Genomic DNA, 16,832 nt, shown 5'->3' on the forward strand with positions numbered 1-16,832 from the left:
ACATGAGTTCAAATCTGACTTCACTTATTAGCTGTGTAACCCTGAGCAAGTCACTTCACCCTGTTTGCCTCAGTTTCCTCATCTGTAAAATGAGCTGGAGAAGGAAATGGCAAACCACTCCTGTATCTTTGCCAAGAAACCCCTCGATGTGGTCACAGTTAGTCACAACTGAAATGACTGGCCAACAACAACACACTCACACAAAGCCAACAAATGTCATAGACTGAATTTGGACCCAGGTCTTCTGGTCTAAACCCATTATTTTATCCATTACAACATGTTGACTTATTACAATATACTGATTATGTAACTCTAACCAATGGGAATGGCATCTTGAATTTGGAGCCAAGGGACCTGAGTTGACTTTGGGCAAGTTACTTGCTGCCCCTCTCTTGGCTTTAATTTCTTCTCATATAAAATTGAGATGAGAAAGCCCTTAGAACCCAGGATGTCAGAGCTGGGAGGGCCCTCAGAACATGGTATATCAGGGCTGGGAGGGCCCTTAGGACACAGAATGTCAGAACTGAGATGTCTGTGCTAGGAAGGACCTCAGAAGCCACTTAGTGCAACACCTTCATTTTGCCAATAGGGAAACTGAGGCCTAGAGAAGGGCAGGTATTTGTCCAAGAGTCACCCAGTTGGACTGTGGCTGAGTAGTCTCCTGACTCCCATGCCTCTTTCCTCTCCACTCTACCAGGGAGTACAGGATGACTCCCCTGGGGCCTGGCTCACCAGTTCCCATGTTCCATTCCACGTTCGGTAACGATATTCAGCTATCGCATCTTCTTGCTTTTCAGGGGTCTTCCATTTTATCCTGAGCTGGCCATGGAGCTTGGAGATAGTCATCTCTCCACTGGGAGGGTCAAACTTGACTGAAATCACAATCACATGAAGTAGCCTGACTCAATGGCCCTAAATACATGGTGATCAAAAGGAATGAGGAGAAGGGACACAGGGAGATGGAACATTTCCCCAAAGCACAACAGCACAGTCTGCCCTTACTTCTGCCCCTCACTTGCTATTCCAGCCACATTTCACAAGTGGCATCCACCCAGCTTAGTCCACTCATTATTACTCCCTTTCCCCCCAACCCAAGCTCTTTGGTGACTAGACCCCAGAAACCACATCATTGGCTGATGCTTCATGAGACATCACACGGATGCTTGCTATTGGAGGCAGCTATCAGCTCACTTCAAAATCCCCCTGACTTTCCAGAGTCAGTCCTCCATGTTTCTATGGTTTCTGCCTCCTGACCATGCCCTTGGCTTGAGCTACAGCTCTGTCTTGATCTCAGGTCCCTGAATGTTCCTCAATCTCACCCTCTTACTTGGGGAATAGAATCTGTTGTATGGTACAAGGGGACATGATGAAGGAATTGTATAATCATAGAATCTGTCATATAGCAGGAAAGGAGTTGAATTTAGTCAGAGAGCCTCAGTTCAAAACCCAGCTCTACTATTTCCTAGCCGTAATACCTTGGGTAAGTCCTTGCTTCTGGTTTCTTTTTCTGCAAGAATAAAAGGTTAGTCTTGATGAGTTCTGAGATCCTTTTCACTCTAAATGCTACGTAAAGTCCTATGACTCTTAGACTCAAAGGGACCTCAGAGTCCTTTTTAATTGATGTCTGAAGAAAGCATTCTCTCTCTAGCACCTGGAAAAAAATAGCCATCCAGTCTCCACCTGAAAATTTCTGGGGACGAGGGGGCTCTGGGATAGGACCCATCAAGGCAGACACAAATCACAACTTGCCAAAAAAAATGGAAACTCCACAGATACTCACAGGCCCTGTAGAGCACCAGGGTGATTTTCGGGGACACTGCTGTCCTGTTTCCAACTCGGGACTCCACCCAAAATGTGACATTCTGTAGGATGGGCACCTTAGCTTGGTCAGTAAACCAGACTTGGTTGGCAGTTCCTGCTTCCAGATAGCAATAACTCCCATTTCTAAGGCTCAAGAGGAGAGAGAAGTTTTTGATCACACAACTGTAATACCAGTATGATACTTTGAGACCTGAGGAGCTCTGGAACTCCCAAAGGGTCACCCAAGCTCAATGGGTCTGGGAAGAGAGAACAAACTTTCTGGGAAGGCTGTTTAAGATCATCTGAGTATACAATCCATATAATGGATTTAACATAAGGGTCATGATATGGTACAATCAACCCACTAATAACATAGAGCTCACTTTAAGTATTGACTGAGGATGCCCCCAAAAAGAGGGGCTGGAGTTAGCTCTGGGCTCCCAGAGCCTAGAGCTGATTGTTAAATGTTCAGGGCAAGCATTCACACCTCTAAAATTATCAAACACTATAAATCATGGCTTGATTTATTGTTCTGTTGATTGTCTAGATTTAAGAAAGTGATGGATGAAATGTTAATAATGGGGATTAAACTTAAAAGTGTGTCCTAATTTTTTTTATAGAGTAGGTTGTTAAACATTCATTAAACATTGCAGCATTCCCCCTGCCAATCCCTTCTAAATAAATCCCAGAACAACCAATATTCCTGAGACAGGATATAGATATACTTGCTTGATAAAGTGTAGGGAGTGCTACACTTGGAATTATAAAATCTGAGTTTGAATCACAACTGCTACTTGGCAACCATGCAACCTTGAGCAAAACATTTTTAGGACTCAGTTTCCTCACAGGGGGGTTAGGCTAGGTGACCTCTGAGGTCTCTTCAAGATCTAGACCACAGGTTCCTAGCCCTTTTCAGTACCCATACTCTTTGACTTTCAGGATTCGGCACCCTTCCTTTATACCTCATTCAATATGAAAGGAAATGAATTCTAAAGATGACCATTATGAGGTACATAAAAATAAAATAAGGGGGTTAATTTTCCATAAAGAAAAGTAAGAATGGGGGGCGGCCAGGTAGCACAGCAAGTAAGAGCACTGGCCCCAGTGTCGGGATGACCTGGGGATCGAATCCAGGCTCAGACACTTAGCACCCACCCAGAAACACCTGGCCATGTAACCTTGAGCAAGTTATTTAACCCCGATTGCTTTAAAAAAAAGTAAAAATGGGATAAAATTCTCCAAGAGCAAATGAAAAATCTTGTATCTGCATTGATTGGATGTTAATTCCAAAAAGTCAAATTAAAACTGTCCCTATACCCTCTCAAAAAGCTTTTCACAATCCTAGGACATCTGCATGTGCCAGGATGGGAACCCTCTAACTAGATTTATGATATTAAGGACTATGATCTACATTCTAAGGTCCCTCCCAACCCTGATACTGTTCCCGATCAGCTCTGACACCCTATGTTCTTGGTTCTGAGGCTCTTTCCAGTTCTGATATTTTTTTTTCTATGTCCTAAAGACTTTTCCACCTTTGATATTTTATGTTCTATGTTCTTTGGTCCCTTCTCACTCTGAAATCCTAGGTTCTATGTTACAAGGTCTCAGTTCTGTGTTCTCAGGTGGATCTTTTTATCAGTAGAAATCATTGTTCAGCTGTTTTCAGTTGGGTCCTACTCTTCTTGACCCCATTAGGGGTTTTCTTGGCAAAAATATTAGAGTGTTTTTTGCCATTTCCTTTTCCAGATCATTTTATAGATGAGGAAACTAGAGTAAAGAGGGTAAATTGACTTGCGCAGGGTTAGTGAGTGTCTTGGAATATAAAATAATCAGTATTTGTCAATGTATGTTTTCAACAACTCAGAAAACCACAGAACAGAAAAGTCAGAGCTAGAAGGGCCTAAGAACACAAAATGTCAGAGCTGGGAGAGTCCTTGCACACAGGATGTCAGAGCTTGAAGGGCCCTTAGCACACAAGGTATCAGAGATGGGAGGTGCTTTAGGACACAGAAGGTCAGAGGTGGGAGGGGCCTTAGGATACAGAACATCAGAGCTAGGACACTGAATGTCAGAGACAGGAAGGCCCTTAGTAAACATCTAATCAGTTGCCCTCAGCCTGGGATCTATGAACTCACAAGGAGTCTGTGGAGAGATTTCAGGGGTCTAACTTGTATCGGAAAAAAAAAATCACATCTTTATTTTCACTAAGCTCTAATAAAATTTAGCATATTCTTTAATTAAATGTGGGCAACAAATATTAGTCCAGAAGGGGTCCATAGGTTTTGCCAGACACAACAAAAGTGAAGAACTTTAATCTAATCCAACCTGAAGATTTTAGTGATAGGGAAACTGAAGCCTAGGGAGTGGGAGGGGCTCAATTACAGGGACCTTTCTTATATTTTTTGCAATGGGTTTTGTGACAAAGAGGCTGAGGGAATGCTGACTAGAGGACTAGAACAGTTAAAATCAATCTCTTATGGCTTCCTTTATGGGTTCTTAATCTGGGGTCCAGCAACTTCTAAAAATAATTATCTTGATAACTGTATTTCAATAAAATTGGTTTCCTTTGTAACCCTAAGTATTTGAGAACATCATTCTGTTCTCTGGAATTATGCAAAAAAAAATCTAGCACTTGCCCATCAACACCTTGTGGCCAAAAAAAAAAAAAAATTACAAAAAACTTCTAATTGGTTTTCGTCCTTGTTCAGTTCATCCTCTTGGCTCACTCCGTGGCTGTCTGCCCTGGCAGGCCCACTCCTCCTTTTGTTAATAATCCTACTTTTTGGTCCTTGCATTTTAAATTATTTAGTTCACTTTGTTAAAAGCTGTATTAAATCTGTCAAATTATTAGCTATAAAAACACCTTCTGTGGCCATAATTTACCCAACTCATTATAATTTCCCACCCAATAAACCTTGGGTTGCAACTCAGCTTTAAAAAACAATTGTTAGTTCACCATAAGTCAATGCTTTAACACTCTCCTAAAAGAAGTGGGGAATGTTGTATTGGATTTGAAGCCCACCATTTAGCCCCTTTAGCTTCTGTCCTAAATCTGTAGTTTTTGTCCTAAACCCTGTAACCGCTTGTAACAGCTTAAAGGCATAGTCCTGGGTAAAAGTGAATTACCCTAAGCACAGTCGCCTGCCCCCTGATGTTTCCCTGAATTAGTACTTCCCTAAATCAGTAAGCCTTGAAGCAGCATTTTGTACAAGGGTCATGGTGCAAGTCTGTATGGAGATCATGGGGCAAGTCTATCTCATGTAAGAGACCACCCTGTTCTGGGATGTTGACCAAGCAAGGTCTCCACCCAGAAAGCTGACCAAGCAGGGTTCCCTACACCCTTCACCCAGAACATGACCCTGGCCTGTTCTATGACCCAAGCCTGTTCTGGGGAATTCTACTCCCCTTATGTTCTCCACCCTGTACCCTCCTCCCTGTTCTAGGAGAAACCCCTTGTCACAGGAAGGTTGCACCCTTGTACCTTTGTGCCATGTTCCCAAATTAGCCGTGGGCTATAGATCTAACCGATGGCTGTTCTTGGCTTCTGTACCTCATTGCTTACACTAGCTCCCCTCGCCAAGTGTGGTTTTTGTGGTTTTAGCCTTTATAAGCACTGTATGTACCCCAATTTGGGGCTGCCTGATTTGGGTGTATACTCCAGGCAGTCCGGGCTTGATCAATAAATCCACACCTAAATTTATCTTGAATCCAGGTCTCAACTGTCTCTTATTCTCTGCACAATTCTAGGTGGACATGATGGTACACACCTGTAATGCCCAATATGGAGGACTGCTTGAACTTAGGAATTCTGAGCTTCAGTAGGGCTAAGCTGATTGGCTGCCCACACTAAGTTCTGAACCAATATGGTGAACCTTCAGGAATGAAGGGGTGGGGAGAAGAACTATGGTCTGCCTAAGGACAGACTAATTGGCCCAGATCAAAAATGAAGCAATCCAAAGATCATGCATATGTACTGGGGAGGTGGGGGGTGGGGCGGGCAGGAAACCCCTGCACTTCCAGAATGGAAGAGATAGGGAGACTCAGTATTAAAAAACAAATCAAAAAACAATGTTCTGAGGAGTTCTCCATAGACACAAGAAAAGTTCCAGAACCCCTGAGGGGAGTGTTGGGCCAGGATCACTGTGATTTGTGAGCGTTGGGTTCTTAATGATCCTCTCATTCTCTCCGACATTGGGAAGTATAGGTGGAGATGAACCTCTCAAGCATTCTACTTACCAGCATCGAAGGAAGTGGGTGACATTGGTGGGATCTCCATCATATTGCCAGGAACACTCGAAGCCCTTTGGGAAGACCCTGTAACAAAGTAGTTCCTTTGGACCTTCCACTGAGTCTGAAAAAAAAAACCATAAGAAACCTATGTCTGTAAGGTAAGACCTTAAAACAAAGAAAAAGAAGTGCCCAGTTTGCCATTCCCCAACCAAACCGTGCCATTTCCAGCCTCCCTAGAATGCACTTTCTCCTCATCTTGAAGGGAAGGATATGAGCATCTAAGGAAGTATGGACTGCTTGCTAATCACTATGCTAAGCAGTTTATAAGTATTATTTTGTTTGGCAATTTACTAATAATAGTTGGGGATATGGATACTATTATTATTCCCATTTTACAGTTGAAGACATTGAGTCAGACTAAGATTACATGACTCACCCAGGGTCACACTGTCAGTAAGGATCTGAGGCTAGATTTGAACTCAGGTCTTCCTCCCTCCTGACCCAGTGCTTTTATCCACTGCACCACCTAGCTGCCCCTTAGAAGTCTTAGATTCCTTCCTTCAAAGCTCATTTCACTGCTGCCTCCTTCTCAAAGTCTTTCCTGATTCCCTTGGTTGCATCTTCTTTCCTTCTCCGGGCACTGTGGGTTTAAACTGGTGAGTACAAGCTTCTTGAAGCCACACACAGAAGTTGGCAATAGTCTAAGAATTTGTATAGTGAGCACTCTCTGTTGACCCGAGAGGATACCGCAGTCTTTTGGGAGGCTAGAGAGCTGAGGCGACTTGGGGGATAGTTCAAGGAGCGTGCCACCTGGTGAATAACGTAGGTATCATACTTCATGGAAGGATAATTAATACAGGGTCCAGCTGTCATCTGGTGTGCTTAAGAAAAGTGGGACAGGGGACAGGTAGACGGTGCAGTGACCCTGGAGTCAGGAGGATTTGAGTTCAAATCCAACCTCAGACACTTAATGCTTACTAGCTATGTGACCTTGGGCAAGTCACTTAACCCCAATTGCCCTACCTTTTCCCCCTCCAAAAAAATAGTGGAACATGAATTGACTTGGACTGCTGCCGCACAGAGTGCCCCAAGCACTGGGATGTGCTGAACTAGCTCAGGTTCGCTCTCAAGAGTAGATTGTTAAATTTTCAGGGTGTGCATAATCATCAGATGTTACCAATCAGGGCTGAATGTATTGTTTCATTGATTGTCTTAAGAGAACAATGGAGAGACATTAATAATGCAGATTGGTATGTCCTGTATAGATCATCCCCACTCTCCATTCCAGAGAACTGATTACTAAACATTTCACAGCAAGCATGTTCTTACCCAAGCATCACATACAGGACAACCCTAATACCTGAGCTACATCTATCCCAGGGATATTATGAGCAGCACAGGATATGTGAAGTTCTTTGTTAACACGAAGGTACAGTAGAAATGTGAGGTTTTCTTATACAATTGTGGACTCGGTTCCGTCCCCTCCCATACCTGAGCTTCTTTCCCCAAAGGGCAGCTCCTGGAAACAGCACTCCCCATCTTTGCATGCCTCACCTGTATTGGAAGAGACAAGTGTCAGGGAAGGGATCCAGGATCACTAAATGTGAGGTTTAGGGCTCCAAGCTAGCTCCAAGCTACAGAAGAACTCCCTGCTGAGCTCCCAGGTGGCTTATAGATAATCCTAAACCCCACTCCCTAAGGGTTTGGAGCCCCATGTTGCCACCACAGATTCTGGAGGTCCCAAAACCCAACCCCCTTTCCTTACTTAATAGCTGATGTTTATGGGCTCTTTCAAATGTCTAACACACTTTATATATATTACCTCATTGGAACATCACCGCAATCCTGGGAGGGAAATACTTTGTATTATTCTTCCCATTTTCAGATGAAGAAACTAAGACTAGAAGCATTAGAGTGGGAAAAGTAGCATAGAGGATAGGGCATGGGGCTTGGAGTTCAGAAGATGTGGGTTCAGACTAAATTCAAATCTGAATGCTGGCTAATCCAATCCTGCCTCAGACATATTCTAGCAGCAGGACCCTGGATAAGTCACTCAATCTCTCTCTGTGCTTAAGTTTCCTCATCTGTAAAATGAGGGGACTGGACTAAAGGGGTTCTGAGGTCCCCTCCAGCCCAAAATCTATGGGTCTGTGACCTACTAGTGGCCTTAGAGTGAGTGTCCAAAATGGGGTTCAAATTCTGGTCCTTCTTGACTCCATGTTTCATACTTAAAATTTTTTTTATTTATTTACTTTTCATTTACAACATTCAGTTCCACAATCCCTTGAGTTCCAAATTTTCTCCTCCTCCCCTCTCCCCCCATATGGTGGCATGCAATCCTATATAGGCTCTACAAATACCTTCACACTAAGCATTAGTAAAGTTGCAAAGAAGAATTATGATCAGTGGAATGAACAATGAGAAAGAAGGAATAAAACAAAACAAAAAAGAGAGAGAGCAATAAGTTTGCTTCAATCTGCATTCAGACTCTCGATGTGGATAGCCCTCTCCATCATGAGTCTTTTGGAGTTGTCTTATAACCTTGCATTGCTGAGAGGAGCCCATTCTATCAAAGTCGGTTGTCACACATATATTGTGTCTGTAATTGTGTACAAAGTTCTCCTGGTTCTGCTCTCCTCACTCAGCATCAGTTTATGTAAGTCTCTCCAGGTTATTATGAAGTCCATCTTCTCCTCATTTCATATAGCACAATAGTATTCCATTATATTCATATACCACAACTTGTTTAGCCTTCCCCAATTGATGGGCATCCCCTTGATTTCCAATTCTTTGCCACCACAAAAAGAGCTACTCTACATATTTTTGAACATATGGATCCTTTTCCCACTTGTAAGATCTCTTTGGGATACAACGCTAGAAGTGGTATTGCTGGGTCACATTCCATACTTCTTGAAACACCTTTAGAGAGAGGCAACCTGAGAAGGAGGCAGTTGAGAGATTTTTGAACAATAAACTTAGATAGAACCATTGGTCCAGAGCTGGAAGGGACCTCAGAGAACATCAAGTCCAGGGATGGGAAACCTCTTCATTTTACTGAAAAGGAAACTGAGGCCCAAGGAACTTAAATAATTGATCCAAAGTCACAGATATTAAGTGTCATAGTCTGACCTAGACTGTAAAAGATAATTTTGGCAGTGATGTGAAAGATGCATATATGTGTGTGTATAAACCTGTGTATATACGTATATATATATATGATATATATATGTATATATATATATATATATCAGTAGAAATTCCAGCTACAATCATCATTAGTCCTATGAGTACACCTTGAGAGCTAATCAGGCATGGAATCCTTCTAAAGACACTCTTTTACCCAAAACAGCCAAATTGGAGGAAGGGATGCTCTTTGTGAAAACTCCATCAGTCTCTTCTCCAGGCTTTGTGTTTTTTCAATTTCTGTCCCAAGTTCAATCCAGCATCACCAGCTGCCTGCCTGTCACACATCTTAAAAGCAGGATTCATTCTCTCCTCTTCCACCAACCCAACACACACACACATGTCCCTCTTCTCTTCTTCCCCATTTTTATTGAGGGCTCCACCATCTTTCCCATCATCCAAGGTTAGAATCATCACCTTCCTCACCCCACCCATCCAACCAGTTGCCCAGTCTCTTTGTTTCCATGCCTACAACATCCCTTCCATCCATACTTTTCTCTCTGCTCACCCACCCACACCCCTAGTTTAGGGACCCTCACATCACCTCTCATGTGGACTCTTCCTCTATCCAGCCTCTCCCTCTTCTCACCCATCCCCCACAATGCTGCCAAAATCATATTCCTAAAACACAAGTCTGACTAGAGCCACACTTACTCTGTATGTGATGTTGACTAAGTCATTTAACCTCCTTGGATCTCACTTTCCTCATATGTAAAACATAACATTGTACTAGGTGGCATCTGAAGAGCTTTCCAGATATAGATCTACAATCACTGGACTACTCAAGAATTGTCTGTGGCTCCCTACTGCCTCTATGACAAATACAAACACCCCAGCCTGGCATTAAAAACCCTCCACAGTCTGGCACCAGACTTCACTCTTATCTCATAATGCCCCCGTCATACACACTAAGTCCCAGTCAAAGGACATGCTTGGTGGGCCACTTCTCCCCCTGATCCTTTGTATAAGCCCTTCCTCCTTACCTCTGACACCAAGAACATTTAGCTTCCTTTGGGGCACAGCTCAGGTGGGACCTCCTGCCTGAAACTTCTCTTGTCCTCAAATTACCTTACATTTATTTACTCTTCTTCACTGCACGCCCCAAGTGGAACGCAAGCTTTTTTTTTTTTTTTTTTTTTTAAAAGCAATCGGGGTTAAGCAACTTGCTCAAGGTTACACGGCCAGGTGTTTCTGGGTGGGTGCTAAGTGTCTGAGCCCAGATTTGATCCCCAGGTCTTCTCAACATTGGAGCCGGTGCTCTTACTCGCTGTGCTACCTGGCCACCCCAGAATGCAAGCTTTTGAAACAAAGAGTTATTTGGCTTTTGTCTTTGCATCCTTAGCACCTGGCAGGGCATGCACATGATAGGTGCTTAATAAAGGTTGAGCAAATTATTATTGTCACCATAGCTGAGCAAGGATCTTTATTTCTAAGGGAAATGGTATCATTTCAGAAATAACCAATAGTAGACCTTCAGGGGCTCCACATGGTCACTGAAAGGAATAAAATCCTTGGTGTGAAATTCAAGGCTCTCCATTATTCCACCTCCATTCTACCTTGCCAGCTTTAGGAGCTATTTGATTTAGTGGAATCCCACCCCCCCGAGAAAACTCTGAACTTGAGGTCCGGATGATTCAGGATTGAATCCATCTCCGACACTCACTAGCTTTGTGACTTCAGCTTCAGTTTTCCTACTCTGTAAAATGTGAATAATGGCCCTGAGCTCATAGGGTCTTTAAGGTGTATTAAATGAGATTATATTCATAGGGGAAATGCTTTGCAAGCCTTAAGATGCTATAAACAAACAGTTCTTGTTGTTATTATTATTATTTTTTAAAGCAATTGGGGTTAAGTAACTTGTTCAAGGTTACACGGCCAGTTATTTCTGGGTGTGGTACTAAGTATCAGAGCCCAGATTTGATCCCAGGTCATCCAGACTCTGGGGCTGGTGCTCTATCCATTCTGCTATCTAGCTGCCTCTGAAAGGATTCTTAGATATCTAGGGATTCTGCTGGATGCTGTCCAAGCTCAGCTTCCTTCCAACTTTAAGATTCCAATACACCTGATGGGTCCCCATGGGGCAGAGGAAGCTAGCTGTTCCCTGTAAATGCAGGGCTCAGAATGGCTAGCTGTGTGACCGTGGGAAATAGCTCAGCTTCTCTGAACTTCAGTTTGCTCAACTGTAAAATAAAATTGATAACAGCACTCCTACTACCTACCAGAATGGAGCTGGAGGGAACCATGAGAACGTGCCCCCTGGGTCCACTACAAATTTATGCGATACTTACCCTCCGCTGGGCTGTCCCTGCAGCAGAGCAATCCTTTTACATCTTCCCAATAGATCCACTACTACTCAACACTGCAGGGCTTCAAACCTTCCCAACCCTCCTCAAGCCCCCCAAGGCTCTTCCTTCCAGCTGAGGACCTCGTCTCATACTTTATCCCCCAAATCGAGGTCCTTTGCTGAGAGCTCCCTCCTCCTCCTCCTCACTTCCCTCAGATGCCTTCTGAGACTATTTCTTCCTTCACCCCTTTCTACATGAAAAGCCCTCTCCATACACAAGCGATCCCATTCCATCCCATCTGCTCCCCCAGACTGCCCCCTCGGTCATCCCCCCTCTATCACTAATCTTCAATCTTTCCTCATTCACTGGCTCCTTCCCTACTGCCTATGTGTCTACGTGTCTCCCCCAAGCTCAAAAAAACCCTCATTTGTTCCGTCCATCCCCGCTAGCTTTCATCCCATATCTCATCTCCCTTTTGTATCAAAACGAGCAACCAGCCACAATCCACTTCCTCTCCTCTCACTCTCTTCTAAACTCTCTGCAGTCTGACATCCCACCTCCTGATCCAGGTCAAACTGTCCTTTCCAAAGTTACCGGCGATCTCTTAACTGCCAAATTGAATGGTCTTTCCTCGTACCTTTTGACTTCTCTGCAGCCGGTCCTTAGATAATAAAGCCTCTCTAGGTTGTCCTGGTTCTCTTCCTGTCTGACCCCTCCTTCTAAATCTCCTTTGCTGGATCTCCATCCAGGTCATGTCCAGTAACTGTGGGTGTACCCCATGGATAGAATGTTTTTCCATCTATGTGTCTCCTTGTTCTATATCAAGAGGCATTCGTTATAAGATACATCAGAGTAGGAGTTGAGAGGGCACAATAAATACCCAGGCTCCTGATACTGCCTAGCTATGTGGCCAGTTTCCTCAATGCAAAATGAGGGAGTTAGACTAAGTTCTATGTCCCAAAGTTCTTCCCATCTCAGTTTGTAAAGCTATTATTGTATGCTCGATCCAAACTGACCAACTCACCATGGCTCTCAAAGATGCTGCCAATTTTCCACCTTCTGGTCCTTTGCTCCTGCAGCTCTCTCTGCTTGGAATGCCTTCTCCACATTCTCATCTTTGCCCATTGACACTCTCCCCTTTCTTCCAAGTCTCTATCCTGTTCCTCTTCTCTTCTTCCTCCATTCTATTTCCCCCAGTGATCTCAAGGTGAGCTCCCAAGGCTTCAATGATCATCTTTCTGCTGTCGATTCCCAGGTGTTCTTATGCAGCCCTAACTGCCAGTCTCACATCTCCAATTACCTATTGGACATTTAGAACTGGATGTCTCCTAGACATCTTAAATTCAGTATCCCTTCCTACTCCTCAGTAAGTGTTGAGGGCACCACTATCCTCCCAGTCACCCAGGCTTTCAGCCTTGTTATTTGTCATCCTTGGCACTCTGTCTTACCCTATATATCAAATCAGTTACCAACTCTTGTCATTTCTACCTGGACAACATCTTTGCTGATTGGTCTTCCAATCCCAAGGCTCCCCTTCATTCAACTGCCAACATCATCTTCCTAAAGCACAGGGATCGGATCACCACCACACCACCTCCACCCCTACCCTCAACAAGCTCCAAAGGTTGCCTATCACCTCCAGGATCAAATGGAGATTCTTCAGGTTGGTTTTTAAAGCACTTTGTACCTTGGTCCCTTTCCAGTCTTCACTCTACTCTGACTACTCTAAAATTCTTGGTGTTCCTCAGAGAGGACACTCCTGACTCCAGGCATGGCCCTGGCTGACATTATGATTAGAATGCTGTCTCTCCTCACCTCTGCTTCCTGCTTTCCCCCATTTCCTTCAAGACTCAACTCAAATAGCACATTCTGCAAGAAGTTTTTCTCTGGTCCCTCTGGTTGTCGGTGTCTTTTCTCCAAGATTTTTGTTATTGTTTAGTCATTTCAGTTCTGTCCAAATCTTCCTGAGCCCATTAGGTGTTTTCTTGGCAAAGATACTAGAGTGGTTTGCTATTTCCTCCTCCAGCTCATTTTACCAATGAGGAAACTGAGGCAAACAGGGTGAAGTGACTTACCCAGGGTCACACAGCTAGTAAGTGTCTGAGGCTGGATTTGAACTCAGGAAGATGAGTTGTCCTGACTTCAGGCCCAGCTTCCCTCTCTCTGAGATTACCTCCTGTTTATACATTGCCCTCTACCCTGGAACTTATAACCATTTACATTTATCTTGTACATACATATTCTTTTTATACTCTCTCTTCCCTCCTCCATGAGAATGTGAGCTCCTTACAGACAGGGACCGTCCTTTACTTTTCCTCATGTCCCAGTGCGTAGCACAATTCCTGGTATGTAATAGGTGCTTAATAAATGCTTGTTGACCAGCTGACTGACTGCCCTGACAAGGCCATTGTGAGAAAAGTGCTTTGCAAACCTTCAACTCCAATGAATGTGCACTAAGTACCTATGTGTGCAGAGCACTGGGCTAAGTCCTGATGTCAAGTTTGGACAAGACATGGATTTCTGAAGGAAGTAACACCTGAGCCCTGCTTTGGAGGAAGCTCGGTTTTCTATAAAGCAGAGGTGAGGAGGGAGTGCACCCGAGCCGTGCAAAGGTGTGGAGGTGGGAGAATTTGTATATGGGGAACAATACCTGGACCAGTTTGACTGGAACTTCAAGAGGTCAAATAAGGCTAGGAAGGGAGGTGGAGGCCACACTGCAAAGGATTTCAAATGCCAGACTGTAATGGGAAGCGCCTTCCCCAGCCCAGCCTGATTGGTTCCCAAGCTCATTAGTATAGCTAACTGAACTCTGATCCCAGATTTCCCCCAGGGGTCTCTTCAGTTCCTCCATTTGTCCATAAGGTCAAGCATCCTGAGCCCCTGGGGTTTCTCTGGGCACTTGCAGTACACCCCGAGAGCCCACACATTCACATCCTGTTTCCTGTTTGCAACTGACTTTCCTTGACCTCCCATAACAGCCCCCTCCCCCAAAGCCTCCACATAGCACCAGGGCCCTAAGACATGGGTGGAGGTTGATCGATGTGTAACCGGAAACCTCCTTCCTGAGCCAGCCTGTTCCTGACTGTCCTTTTCCCTTCTTCCTAAGAAGGGTCGGTCACCGAGGAATCAATCTATGCCCCAGATGTCCCTGCTGCAGACCTCATCCCTGGAAGAGCAACCCCCCAAAATGCTTCAGAAAACAATTGCCCTTCCTCTCTCTCTTCTTTGTAGAAGTGGGCATGCCATGTTTCAGAGTATTAGACTCAAGTGACACCCCCCCCCCAATTTACAGATGAGGAAACTGAAGCCCAGAGAGGTTAAGTGATTTACCCAGGGTCATATATCTAGTGTCTAACACAGGATTTGAAGCCAGGTCTTTCTGGCTCTAAGACCAGTACCCTATCTATTACACCATACCATACCATACCATACTGCTTCTCAAAAGGCAAATCTGTCAGGAATTGGATGGGGAATCTGAGGCACCAGGAGGGGGAATGACTTGCCCAAGGTCTCACAATTAGCAAGTGAAAGAGTCTGGATTTAAATCCAAGTCAGATGCTATGGTCACTGGAGATCATATCCATTCTGGCATCCACCTGCCCCAAAGCCTCAAAGGTGCCCTTCAGAAGAACTTTTTTTCTGGAGAGTGCAGGGCTGAAAAATCCTTAGTCCCCTTTTCCTCTCATTTTTCCAGACTCCACAGAAACCCTACCTTTAGACCTAGAACTGATGACAACACTGCTTTCTTTATATTTGCTATATCCCTGAGAAATCGCAGTCCCAGCAAGAGTTCCCCCTGAAACTGGAGCCACTGTGTAACCATGGACAATCCCCTGTCTGGGCCTCAGTTTCCCATTTGTAAAATGAAAAAGTTGGACTCTCTGGTCCAAAGGTCCCTTCCCATTCTCAAAATACCTCTCAGATATAGATTTAAATGAGCAAAGTCATTTCCCAAGCTAGAATGAAGCTGAGGTTCTTGGTTCGGGAATGCAATGTCCTCCATAGACTGCCCCCAGATTACCTTTCCATCCAGATGTCTCCTTGTTCTCCTATATCAAGAGGCCTTCATTATAGGAGAGTAGGAATTGAGAAGGCACAATAAATGCCCACTTTTCTGACACTAGCTGTGCAACCAGTTTCCTCAGCATAAAATGAGGGAGTTAGACTAAACCCTACACCCCAAAGTCCTTCCCATCTCAGTCTATGAACCTACTGTATGCTCAATTCAAACTGAGCAATTCACCATTGCTCTCAAACATGCTGGCCCTTTGCCCATGCATGTCCCTCCGCCTGGAATGCCTTCTCCCCATTCTCACCTTTGCCTATTGACACCCTCCCTTTTCTTCCAAGCCCACCTCCTCCAGGATGCTTTCTAGGGTCTCCCCCACCTCCCAAGCTTTTGGGAGAGGAAGCATCCTATCCTTTGTCTTTTCAGAAACAAGAAAATATTACACAGGTGTAACAACCACTCTCTCCCCTCAGTTGAACTCACCCCTTTGAGCCAAGACAGCAAGAATGAGAAGTAACCAAAGCATCCTCTCCCTGTGGGACTCAAAAGCAGAGACTGGAGTCCGTCCTCACAGGTGGGGCCCGAGTGTGGTATCTCAGGCCAGCACGGGAAGGGCGGCAGCTCACCATCAGCAGCCCTGCCGATCAGCTGTGCTTCTGTAGAGAGAAACCGGGAGCTGGTGGGGCCCAACCCAAAAGCATGTTACAACTGTGCATGAAACAGAACAAGGGAGAAAAGGCAACATCAAATATCCCTCCCTCTTTTAGTCAAAGTAAAACTGAAAGAAAGTGTGTCAAGGCAGCAGGGGAGAAGGCCCCACGCTACCCACCAGCCATGGGCAAAGCCACAGGGCCACCACACGCTGAGTGATCTGGAGAACTGAGGGCCAGGGCATGGACAGCAGGCTGGTTCTGATTGGCCCCCGAGTCACCAGCCTGCTGAAGTCACTGAGGGTGACTCCCATTAAGACAAACGAGATTTCCAAGGAAGGAAACAAGCATTGGTTAAATACCTACTGTGTGTCAGGTGCTTTACAAGGCACTTTATAAATATTATCTCATTTGGTCCTCATCACAACCCTCAGAGATAAGTACTAAGGTTCCCAATTTTACAGTTGAAGAAACTGAGGCAAACATAAGTGAGGTGACATATCCAGGGTCATACAGCTAGTACGTGTCTGAGATAGGATTTGAACTCAGGTCTTCCAGACTCGATGTCCAGCACACTATCCACTGTGCCACACCTAGATGGCAAGGAAGCCCTAAAAAGAAGATTCTATAATCCAGGGAGCGATTATGGCTATAGGACAGCTGCAAAAAAGAACC

At 44.6% G+C, this 16,832-nt stretch overlaps 1 protein-coding gene across 1 annotated transcript in view; it reads right to left on the reverse strand.

The window, feature by feature from the left end:
• Positions 1–16,282, reverse strand: part of IL12RB1 (interleukin 12 receptor subunit beta 1) — a 30,995-nt gene extending 14,713 nt beyond the window's left edge. The window contains exons 1-5 of the mRNA XM_069064138.1: positions 15,991–16,282; positions 7,522–7,584; positions 6,037–6,151; positions 1,781–1,950; positions 733–872 (exon numbers count right to left, since the gene is read on the reverse strand). Coding sequence (XP_068920239.1) covers positions 733–872; positions 1,781–1,950; positions 6,037–6,151; positions 7,522–7,584; positions 15,991–16,033 — 531 coding nt within the window. The 5' untranslated portion in view covers positions 16,034–16,282. The remainder of the gene's footprint in view (positions 1–732; positions 873–1,780; positions 1,951–6,036; positions 6,152–7,521; positions 7,585–15,990) is intronic.
• Between the last annotated feature and the right edge of the window lie 550 nt (positions 16,283–16,832).

This window comes from Petaurus breviceps, unplaced genomic scaffold (genome assembly GCF_028583685.1).
Source record: "Petaurus breviceps papuanus isolate PSGF00001 unplaced genomic scaffold, PetGlider_PUasm1.0 103, whole genome shotgun sequence".
In the NCBI taxonomy this organism is placed as follows: domain Eukaryota; kingdom Metazoa; phylum Chordata; class Mammalia; order Diprotodontia; family Petauridae; genus Petaurus; species Petaurus breviceps.